The sequence below is a fragment of the Podarcis filfolensis genome (assembly GCF_964270895.1).
Source record: "Podarcis filfolensis genome assembly, chromosome: 7".
Classification (NCBI taxonomy): domain Eukaryota; kingdom Metazoa; phylum Chordata; class Lepidosauria; order Squamata; family Lacertidae; genus Podarcis; species Podarcis filfolensis.
Window position 1 is genome coordinate 48,887,140 of NC_139603.1, and position 12,442 is coordinate 48,899,581.

The 12,442-nt window shown below is 42.1% G+C and overlaps 1 protein-coding gene across 17 annotated transcripts in view; it reads right to left on the reverse strand.

The window, feature by feature from the left end:
• Positions 1-11,038, reverse strand: part of LOC310766652 (uncharacterized protein) — a 139,275-nt gene extending 128,237 nt beyond the window's left edge. For all 17 annotated transcript variants that reach the window (XR_014550293.1, XR_014550294.1, XR_014550295.1 and 14 more), the window contains exon 1: positions 10,819-11,038. Coding sequence is in view for 1 of the 17 variants with exons in the window: in XM_083623145.1 (XP_083479271.1) it covers positions 10,819-10,830 (12 nt within the window). In the remaining 16 variants the exon portion in view is untranslated. The remainder of the gene's footprint in view (positions 1-10,818) is intronic.
• Positions 11,039-12,442: the final 1,404 nt, after the last annotated feature.

Consider the following 12,442-nt stretch of genomic DNA (forward strand, 5'->3'; position numbering starts at 1 on the left):
GAGGGGGCATGTTCAGTGTAAGAGAAGTCAAGCCAGTGCAAACAGGAATTGAATAGGAATTGGGTAGGAAGAGCAATTCATTATGGATTTTTGAGGGGGTATATGCTGGGATCTTCTGCATGCACATTGTAGCCTGTCATGTTTGCGTCCCCAGTCTTAAATGCTAGCAAATTATATTTCCCATTAATCTTTGTGCTCAAGGCTATGGCTGGTATGGTTTTCAGACCCCATGAAGACAAAAGAAATAGCTTGCCACCTACTCACCACAGCTGCTTGAAAGTAGTTTCTAGGGAAAAGAAAGGTAGCAGGGACATCTTGGAATGGCCTGAGCTTATTTAGGAGCAGAGACTAAATTCAAAGCAATCTTGGCTTAGATTTTTAAAAGCATATTTTTCCTGAACAGGGCATGTTCACTTCAAGACTACCCAGTTTGCAAACAGTACCTACTAAGGAATTAACAGGCATAATTTTGAAGCAGGGCTATGCAACACAATCAATATATTAATATATATGGAATGATGCTTATTCTGAGTACCCACATAGCTATACCCCACATGCCTCATGATCTGCTTTGCCAAGTGCCTCAAAGGGATGCTTAAGCAGCCATATTGATACCCAGCAGCTAGCACCACTCTTCAGTCTTGTTAATTTCACTTCTTTTTCCTCTCCTTGCTGGGAAGGTTGCTAATATTCTATTTTTCTCTAGATATAGTAACAGGGTCCCTTCTCCCTTGACACTATGATAAGAGAACAGACACCATGTTTGAAGCTGTGGGGAATTTTAATACAATCCAGCATAAGAAGCAAGATAGGAACACAATTACTGTCACACAGATATGCTCTCTGGGCTGTTCCTAGCACTGCATTTTAGTGACACACATTTTTGAGTTCCATGATCTTTAGATGATACATCAACAACACTTAGGCATGAATATGGATGTTGCTACTGCACATGTCAAGTCACATGTACATCTGACTTGCATCTAGTTCTCTGTCACCCCCCAGAAAACTTTTGTTGTTAAGGATTTATTCAATAATTTATAGGAAAAGTGCTATGTAAATATTAAGTATCATTGTCAATTACTATTCTTCCCACCTATCAATGACAAACTAAGTCTGTCAGAAACCCACATCCAACCAGAAACTTCAAGATAATAGTAGCCAACATAGTGCCCTCCAGGGACTGTTAGAATACAACTCCCATAAGCCACTAATGACATGGCTAAGGGATGCTAGGAGGTGTAGTTCAGTGGCCTCTGGTAGATACCACATTGGTTCTCCATGCACTGTGGTGCCTCATTCCCAGTCTTCTGGCTGAGGAATAGAGTAGTCCATCAGAGCTGGGAAGCCTCTGTGAAGAAGCTGAGCAGCAACACAAGGCCAGAGAAAAAGGGGTCAAGCAACAAGAGAGCTGTTTGGGAGGCAGACAGCATTAGAAACTGGTCTATGGGTGGACAGGGCTTCTTTTGTGGCTATACATTGTAGGGAAAAAATCACTAGTGGTGGGCTGGCTATCTTTCAGGAAATGTTCTCACTGAGGAACTCCGAGAAGCCTCCAACAAAAGACAAGAGTTTCTTAGACCATAGTTTGTAAGTCATTGTTTTATGACATGCTTTAATTCACCCATGAGCAGAATGCAAGCATTTGGTCCTTGAGTCAAACTCCTCACAGTAGCTTTGGCTGGGTGGGAGTTGTAGACCAAAACACTTGAGGGACACTAGGTTAGTGAAGACTGCTATAGACTTCAGCATACAAAATGTGTTTTGTTCACCTACTGTAAAAGCTCTTCCTTAGTTTTGCCTGCTAATGTCAACAAGCTACTTCTTAAATTTCTCAATTCATTCTTAGAATCTGCATTGCATTAATAAAGCTTCATTATATTTTCTCTGTGATTCCAGATGAAGCACGGTGCAAAATCATTTCCCCCATCATCTTCCAAAGAGTCAACAAGCAGCCTTCTTAATCCTCTTGCTTTAAAAGGCTTTAACTTTTTTTGTGTCTTCAACCTTTTAAACCTCGGTGAATCAATTTCTTTCATCCAGACACATTTAAAAGGCTTTATTTGGAGGATGTTATTAAAACATCTGGCACAGGAGCTCTGAATCTATGGAGAGAACCCAGGACAGTCTTTCTGCCTCCTAAATTTGATGTAAGGATCAAATAATCACACTTTAAGCCATCTGTTCATATCTGAAGTTTAGCATTATCTTCACAAATGTTTTGTGTTAGTTGTTGAACACCAAATATGTTGCCCATATCCACAGAAATATCACTGTACTTACATTCCACTGAAATTAGTCAGACTAGGCATGGCTAACATGTCCCACTGATTTCAATGGGAATTAGGTAAAGGTAAAGGGACCCCTGACCATTAGGTCCAGTCGTGGCCGACTCTGGGGTTGCAGCGCTCATCTCGATTTATTGGCCGAGGGAGCCAGCGTACAGCTTCCGGGTCATGTGGCCAGCATGACTAAGCCGCTTCTGGTGAACCAGAGCAGCGCACAGAAACGCCGTTTACCTTCCCGCCGGAGCGGTACCTATTTATCTACTTGCACTTTGATGTGCTTTCAAACTGCTAGGTTGGCAGGAGCAGGGACCGAGCAACAGGAGCTCACCCTGTCATGGGAATTAGGTGCTGGCTAATTGTCCAAGCACATGCATTTTGTGGTCCCTCGAGAATGGTGAAATAACCAAGACCAGGTGATGGGTATAATCAGGCCACATCTTTATTGGCCAGCAGCATATAAGTGGGGTTGGCATCGCAAAAGGGCAAGGATCATTTTTCTCATTTCATTCAGCCCCTGCTGACATAATTACATTTTGTCACCATTGGGAACTGCCCAAACCCTTTCCTGGGAGTAGCTCAACTTTGAACCCTGGTGTGCTGCAAGCCAAGCATCCAGGGTTTAACTGAGCAACCAGAATAAGAGACTTCAGCCAGACAGAGTCCCTAACCTGAACTTTGGGCATGCCATGGCCAATTCTCCTCCCAGGCCCCTTTTTGGGAGCCCTCCTTTGCTATGCTGATCCTGTCCTGTGCCATTTCCACTCACAATGCCTGACATAAGTTCACAGATGAAAAGGCAAAAAAACTCACCAACCAAGGTACCAATTAAGACTGATAAGAAGGAAAAAAAAACATTTTTGGTCCTATCACTCAGCAACCCTAATAGCTCAGTGAAGCTCTAAGCCAAGGATGGACCAGTGGAGCAAAATGACCCCAGAGTGAGGGCTTTTAAGGCCTTGGCTCCTTTCACCCTCTTGCAAGGCTTGAACTCAAACTGTGCTGCAAATGAAGACTGCAGCCAATCTCAATGGGGCTTCAACTCAGCACTGATCAGCTATGGCCCTTTTTGAACATAGAAGACTTGGCCGCTGTACTCCAAGACCTGCTGATTTCCAGACTGGATTATTGCAACACACTGTACAGAGAGCTGCCTTTGAAGATGGCTCAGAAACTTCAGCTAGCCCAAAGTGCAGCAGTCACCTTACTGGCTGGGTTTGTACTTTTCACCATATGCTGAAGACACATGGCTTTACCCTGCCTGCCCTTTGACATCGGAAACACATGTTTTAGGAAACACCTCATTCTCTTGATAGTAATCCACTTTTACTGTTTTACTATTCTATTTTTAAATTGTTGTAACCTGCTCTGGGGCATTATTGTGAAGGGAGGGCAACGGCAATAACAGCAGCAGCAGCAACAAAAACATAGTAATAACAATAGAAAGAATACTGATAAATCAACAAAACATGCCTTGTACCTTTGTAGTGAAGGGCCATACCTCAGTGGCAGAACATCTGCTTTGCATGCAGAAGGTCCCTGGTTCAATCCCCAGCATCTCCACCTAGGGCTAGGAGAAACTTCTGCTTGAAACCCTGGATAGCTGCTGCCAGTTAATGTAGAATCTACGCTGTAGATGATGCTGAGCTAGATAGAGGAGTGCCAGTGAAGGCATATGATACTTATTGCAGAGTTGCAGCCATTTCATTTCATGTTGCAAGATAAGATTTACCGATGGAACTAAATATACACATAATATTTACCAGTAGTTCTCACTTCCACTGCAAAGGTTCATTTCCAGGAATGAATACATGAATAAGAATTATAAAACTGAATTCCACACACACACACACACACTTAAGCATAAGAAACAATTGTCACACTTTTTGGGCTCAGAAACAATGTTGCAGAGAAAGGAAATAATGATGAGTTCTATTCTGAATAAATTCTAATACAACCAGTGGGACCAATTCAGTGTGCACATACACACAGCATACCTAGAGTCAGAGCCATGCAGTAGTTTTCACAAATTATCCTTACTTCAGACAGAATCCAAGAGCAGCAGATTTTGAAAGCATCTGATAAATTGCTTTTCCTAATAAGTATCACTCTGAGAAATAGCAGGGAAGGCACTGGGGAACGACTCCTAATTCAGAGCTTACTGAAAATTAATAATCCACACTAGAACAAAAGAGGAGCTTCCTTACTTATCTGTATTATAGCTTTCTCCTGGACAGTTTTCATTTGGAAGCTCTTTGTAATTTGCATATTAGAATAAATGGGGTCCTGGGGTGTGGTCTGAGGCCCCCACAGTGCTGAAGCTAAGCAGGTCTAGAGCATTAGGGTGGCTGTTTGGGAACTCTGCATACGCTGCCTTGAATTCCATTATAGAAGAAGTATAAATGTAAAAAAATTAATCCACTGTTATTTCTTTTGTAGAGCATACTGTAAAGATGGTTGTAAAATTGAGTCAAAATCTTGCCAACAAACCACCTGTCCAACCAAATAGTAAATGGCATCACCAAAACTCATGAGTTAAGGAAGACAGGAGCTCATATGCTCCCAATATCCTAATGGCACTGAAAAATGCTAAGGGGCTGAGGAACCATTTCTTTGTGGAAATCATTGTACACCTTGCCTCATCCTAATTATAAAATCATAGAATTGTAGAGTTGGAAGATACTCCGAGTGTCTAGTCCAATGCAGGAATCACAATACACTGTTTCCCATCCAATCTGAAACCATGCCAGACTCTACTTACCTTTGCAAAGGTGCTAGCAGTTTTATTGCTGCACCACTAGACTCATGGACCCCAATAATTTCCTCCCCCATTAATACACTAACCCATTGATTCACTGTTCACTCCAAAAATGGCCTTCAACCATTAAACAAACTATGGCCTTTTAAATGCGAGGAGCCTGCTATTATGATCCCCCCCCCCGTGATTATTTTATTGTCTTCTATTATTATGCTATGCAAATTATGTGTTTTGTGTGGTTTTTTTGGTCTTGCATACCACCCTGGGATCTTTGGGTAATGAGCAGTATCTAAATTACTACTACTACTACTACTACTACTACTACTACTACTAATACCAGCACAGTGCATCCACAATCTCCATCAAAGTAGGGGCCGTCAGACAAAAGACAAGGACCATTTTTACCCAAAAAGGCCTGGATACAGAAGGGCAGACATAGCTTAGACAAACAGGACATAGGGGCCCGCTTCTCAGCACTACAGCGATGCTGGTTGACCATGGAGCCATTCATTTAACTTATGCACAGTCATCATGGCTATGATGCCATTTTGCCTCAGACACTACCAGGTGGGAAGATGAAACCAATTAATGGGACTTTCCTCTTCAAGGTAACCTGTACCCAGAATTCTGCGTCAAAAGCCCACTTACAACAGGCCAAGGAAATTGGGGGTTTCTTTACATTAAGGCATACCTTTCATCACTCCTTCCTGCAGCAGCCATTCCTTCATCCTCAGAGATGTAATTGGGCTTGTCTGTTGAAGATGGAACTATGCTAGTGAAGAATCACAACCATAAGGGCCTAAAGTAGGGACATTGATTCACTGTTCGCTCCAAAAATGGGATACAAATTAAAAGCAATAAAATACGAGTTGCCGTACATGACGTTTCATCTCTGGCAAGCTAGTGAGAGTAATGCATTAGCTGCAGGCGGGTACATTAATCTCGCAAGCTGGCCCCATATGAAATCTTTTAGATAGCAGTGGCCTCTTCTTTATTGCATTTTCATTAGGACCTTTCCTGTAAAACTCTTTGTAAAAACTAAAAGGGGAGGTGGTGGGAAAAATACATGAAAATGAAATGTTAGTCATTTCGAAAAAGTTTTATCGCAGGCAGATGGTTGTTCCCATCCCAGATTTCAATGTGTTCTTATTCTTTTGTATCAATGAGTTTCCACTTTTGTATTCCTTGAGTTTCCACTGTAAAAGCCCATTGTCTGACTGCAAAAGGAATACCACGAGTGAAAGACAGTTTGTATTATTTATATTTTATAAATTATTATAGCTTGTTAACAGCCTTAGCTCAAAGAGGTTTACATATAAGAGCAAAACCAAGAAAATTACCCTCAAATTAAAAACAACAACTAAAACCTTAAATTCAAAAGGAACAGAGTTAAATCTTTTATTTATATATTTTAAAAGCTATGTGGAATAAATATGTTTTCATTGGTTGCCAGCATCATCAGGGATGGGCTAGTCTCACCTTCTTTTGGAAGGAATTCCACAACCAGGATGCTGCTACAGAAAAGACCTTTCTTGCTGACCAACTGAACCCCTTTTCGTGCCAGAGATATATCAAGAGAGGTAAATGCAAAGGCTATTTATTGATTCATTTATTACATTTATATATCACCCTTCATCAAAGGAGATTGGTATGGTATACATGGTTCTCCCCCTTCCTTTATCCTCACAATAACAGTCTTATGAGGTAGATTTGACAAAGAGATTGTGATGGGCCCAAAGTCACCCAAGAATCTCCATTGTTGTGAATCCAAAACTCTCTCCAACTATTCAAACTAGGGCAAGGGGACCAATCTAAAGCTAAGAGGGAGGGGGCTCTCCTCACTGCTTGACAGCCCAAAACTGAGGTGATGCTTTCAAAACATAGAGAGACATCTGCTGAATTTCACTTGACATATACCGTATTTTTCGCTCTATAAGACGCACCAGACCACAAGATGCACCTAGTTTTTGGAGGAGGAAAACAAGAAAAAAATATTCTGAATCTCAGAAGCCAGAACAGCAAGAGGGATCGCTGCGCAGTGAAAGCAGCAATCCCTCTTGCTGTTCTGGCTTCTGGGATAGCTGCGCAGCCTGCATTCGCTCCATAAGACGCACACACAAAGTGAGTCTTATAGAGCAAAAAATACGGTAACTATTAAAGGTGCCAGGCCAGGTCAGGAAAAAACCCAGCAACTTTACTTTTCCAATATGAATTTCTGATACCTCCAGGACATAGTTACTTCATTTTATATCTCTGGTATCTTTAAAAAATTGTACACAGCATATGACTTCTCTAAGGATGTAAGAAGGCAGTGGTTTCCATTGCAGTCTGTAGTTCATCAAATGCTACATTATTTGTCTCCCTATTATTTAGCTTAAGCTACATACAGAACGTTTCCATTGCACCAGAAGTGGTTTCGTCATGCTGGCCACATGACCTGGAAAGCTGTCTGTGGACAAACGCTGACTTCCTTGGCCTGAAAAGTGAGATGAGCACCGCACCCCATAGTTGCCTTTGCTTGGACTTAACCACCCACGGGTCCTTTACCTTTAACCTTACATCCATACATAAATTACATAACTATTTACACAAGTTACATAATACTCATTTCAATATAAAGGAAATATCAAAGCAATGTAAAAAAGGTCATTAATTACATATCATTTGTGGAGTTTTAAAAAAACCCCAAAACAATGTGAATGAACACCAATCATGTCCACTTGACTTGTTTCTGTTCCTGATCCTGACCACAGAGAAACATGCAAACCACAGCAATTTTTGCTATCCTTTTCATTTTCATCTGAATTCTCTGTCATCCCTAAGCCCCATTGGTTCCTATCTCTGGCAGTACTGTAATAAGAGCAATATTGCGGAAGGAAGCTCTTGGTACAACTGACCATTGACAAAGGGGTTAAAGAAAGTCACACATGGGTGGAAATAATCCATTAATTACCACCTTCAGATGCCAGATTCATACAAGAGGCAATGTTTGTTCCTTAGTTGCATCCAATGATTGTGTCTTTTTTTACATAATGATGTTATGTAAATTGTAGGCTAGATTTCTTTTATGTTTAACTAGGCGATCAAAGTACAGATGCTTGATCAAACAGACCTACATTCACTGCAACTTCTTTGTCTAATCAGTGATAATATATTATGACTTCTTAAAATTCTGCACATGAACAGACAAATCAAAAGAGACGACAGACAGACAAAACAAAGAAAGAAATGGAGAGAGTGGGAAAGCTCACTTCCTGCCTTTCTCTTTTTAATTAATATTCAAAAGCAGAACCAAAATCATAAGCAGTGAGGCAGGACAATCCCAAATAAGAACATAATAAGAGCCCTGGTGGATCAGCTGTAGGCCCTCTCTAGTGCAGCATCCTGTTTGCAAAGTTGCATGAGATACTGGTGTGTGTGTTACAGATAGGTAGCCGTGTTGGTCTGCCATAGTCAAAACAAAAAAAAAAAATTTCCTTCCAGTAGCACCTTAAAGACCAACTAAGTTAGTTCTTGGTATGAGCTTTCGTGTGCATGCACACTTCTTCAGATACACTGAAACAGAAGTTGCCAGATCCTTCTATATAGTGAGAAGGTGGGGAGGGGTATTACTCAGAAGGGTGGTGGGAATGGGTGGTTGGCAGATAGCTGTGATGAGCCTGTTGACGACTCTTAACGACTGCAATAGGTCTTACAGGAAAAAGCAAGGGGTGAGAAGGTGAAAAATGGCTTTGTCATGTATAATGAGATAAGAATCCAATGTCTTTGTTCAGACCAGGTCTCTCCATGGTTTTAAGTTTGGTAATGAGTTGCAATTCAGCAGCTTCTCTTTCCAGTCTATTTCTGAAATTCCTTTGTAGTAATACAGCTACTTTGAGATCTTGTATAGAATGTCCTGGGAGATTGAAGTGTTCTCCTACTGGTTTCTCTGTCTTGTGATTCTTGATGTCCGATTTATGTCCGTTTATTCTTTGGCGTAAGGTTTGGCCTGTTTGTCCAATATAGAGAGCTGAAGGACACTGTTGGCATTTGATGGCATATACAATGTTAGACGATGAGCAATTAAATAGTCCCGAGATGGTATGTGTGATGTTGTTGGGGCCAGTAATGGTGTTGTCCGGGTGTATGTGGCAGCAAAGTTGGCATCTGGGTTTATTGCAGGCTCTGGTGCCAGTGTCCGTGTTACGTCTGGTTGTAGTATTATTGTGGGTTAGGAGTTGTTTAAGATTGGGTGGCTGTCTGTAGGCAATGAGCTTGAGAAAGAGAACTGTCATTGTCCAGGAGAGGTTGTAGATCTCTGATGATGCGTTGTACTGTTTTAACTTGGGAGCTGTATGTGATGACTAGAGGTGTTCTGTTATTTTCTTTTTTGGGTCTGTCTTGCAGCAAGTTCTCTCTGGGTATCTGTCTGGCTCTGTTGATCTGTTGTCTAACTTCATCTGCTGGGTATTTTAGTTCTAAAAAGGTTTGCTGTAGATCTCTTAGGTGAGAGTCTCTGTCTGTAGAATTGGAACAGATACGGCTGTAACGTAGTGCCTGGCTATATACAATGGACTGTTTGGTATGTTTGGGATGGTAGCTAGAGGCATGTAGATATGTTTGTCGGTCAGTTGGTTTACGGTATAAGGTGGTGTCTATGCGTCCATCCTGTATTTTTATAGTAGTGTCCAAAAAATGTATTTCTTGCATAGATTGATTCATTGTTAGGTTGATTGTGGGGTGAAAATCATTGAATTTCTGGTGGAAGGTGTCCAGGGTCTGTTGACCATGTGTCCAGGTGATAAAAATATCGTCAATGTATCGCAGGTACAAGAGAGGTTTGAGTGGGTAGGAGTTTAGGAAACGTTGTTCTAAATCTGCCATGAAGATGTTGGCATACTGTGGGGCCATGCGGGTGCCCATGCGGGGGGTGTGTGTGTGTGTGTGTGTGTGTGTGTTAGGAACTCATTTCCTGCCCTGCTCTGTGTCTGTTGCAGGCAGCACTCTTTCCATTCTGCTGAACTTCTCCTTCCACCAAAAACTCATTCTGCCAAATAACATTCCCCTTTATTTCCCTTTTTAAACTGAAAAACTTCAAATGCTGTAACTTTTTCTCGTAGAGAAGTTGGTCCAACTCCATGCTCATGTTCCTTCCCCTTTTCTGCACTTGTTCCAGCAAGCTCTATTTCTACAAGGGGGGGGGGATGCAAGAAGTGAATTTAAGAATTGGGGGGTGGGGAAGAGAAACAGAAAATGACAGCTAGAGATTTGCCCATCTCTAGCTGCAGAGGCAAGATTTGGCCAGAGAAGCTCCCTATTTTTAAGCTCTGTCTTTTAGTCACTCTGCTAAAATAACTCTGTGCATATTTTGCAGGCATATCCCCAGATCTTCTTCTCTTAATTATATCAAATCAGATTGTGTGGCTCCAGACGGATGGGTGTTGCCTAGTGCAGCTACACAGTACAAGCGTGCACCTTCTTTTTCTTTTTATACAATATGTTTTCAAATTAGGGAAGGGGAAGTCTGTTGCACACACGCAATATTAAGCCATCATCTTCTCTCCAGCTGTAGCTGTCACTTTCTCACTGAAGTGCACTGGCAGAACACACGACACAAGTGTCTTGAGAAATCTCCTGCCACCTAAATGGCTAAATTTGACACACCGTATCAAAAACCTAAAAGGGGCGGAGGAGATCAGTGGCGATGGAGACCACATTCACTGTTTCAACAGCCTTTTCCCCTGAAGGTTAATCCTCCCTTTCTTTTGCTAAAGATGCAATCCCATATCCACTTACCTGGATATCCATCGAACTCAGTGGCACCTACTTCTGAGTAGACAAAATTGCTCTGTTAATCCTCTTGTCCTTGTCTCTTTGGAGTGACTTTGGGGAGTTTGTAAATTGCCTGTCTAAATGCAGGGGTCCCTCCCCTGGCTCAACTGCCAATTGCTAATCAAGGTATTTGGGGACAACACACAACAGTGTTTTAAGCCTGTAAAAGAAATACTGTGTAGTCAACAACTTTTAAATTATAGTATGTGGTGGGTGGTTGATAAGAATGTGCAACTTTTTTTCTAAAATAGAAACACTTTCCCAGCTACCCTTATCTGTTCTCCTTCTCTATTTATCGTTCCAAATGTTTCTAGGGACTATTAACATTCTTTCCCTTCCCTGTGCTGCTGAAATTGTTTTCTTTTCAGAGCATCTTCTATATATTTCAAGTTGATTTCATCTTCACCTGTGAGCTACAGAACAACAAGTTTAAGGTATATTTTTCTTGTCAGGTGAACACTCTGTAAGAAAGAGAGAAACACCCAACAGAGTGTACGAGCGAGTGCACCATTAGAGTAGCAAAGACACATCTGCAATGTGTTCCTCTTTTCAGTGGGCCCAGTGTTAATAATTTGTATTATTATGGTGTCATCAGTCTATATGGTTCATTTTATCAGAATTTCATATAGGTCCCAGCCCCCAAAACCTTACAATTTCTATTTCAACAAGGGGACAGAGAAATGGTGAGGAAAGGAGAGTCAGCTGGAACCAGGGATGTAAAAGAGCAGGTGCAGTCTGGTGTGCTCAGGCTTTGCTTCAGCTGGAGATGAGGACGAAGAGGTTAAGCCAAAGGCTTTGCTGTAAAAGGCAGTTTTTGAGCTAGGATTTGAAGGTGAAGCAAGGTCACTCCTAGAGCTATTCCAGGTATGCAGGGCAAGCGAGGGAGAACAGATGGAGTTTCTTAGGAGAGCAAGGCAGCTGAGTCGCAGTTTACAAAATGCTAAACTTGTAGATGTGTGAGCCTTCTCAAACTTACAAAGCACCATGAGGAAAGTGGTGGCAATCAAGACTGTGGCACATAGTCCCCTACACTATGTTCCTGCCAAATATCACACACCGAGTTTTCTTAGCCTTGGGAGTAGTAGCAGCCAGTTGGGCAGTGTGGGTGAGTTTGTGTAAACTGACCTGCTTTGCCAGTGCTGTGCAGTGCTGCCACTTCCTGAGAAGGAGAAGGAGAGGGGTAAGTCAGTGGAAAGCCAGTGTGGTGTGGACATAGTGTGGGCACAGTGAGAGAACATCAGATTGGCTCCTCTGCTGAACAAGGACCATGATAGGCTCCTGCTGCCTTTCCTCTCCCCCTTTTGGTAAGCAACAGTGATGTGCAGCACTGGGAAGGCAGGTCAGCAAGGCAGCCCCACCTGCACCCCTCCTACTGGCTGCTACTGCTTGGGAGGAAAGCTTCCATTGTTGACAACAGAAACTTCCCTCCTGAGGCTCATAGCAGTTTTGAGGGACTGTGGGTTTTTGTGAAGAACATGTTGAAGGAAGAAAGGGTCAGTTCTCCCACCAACACCTTCTATTTACAACATCCAGGGCCTTTCTTCAGCCAGAACACACCGAAATTCAGTTCTGGCACTTCTCAGGTGGA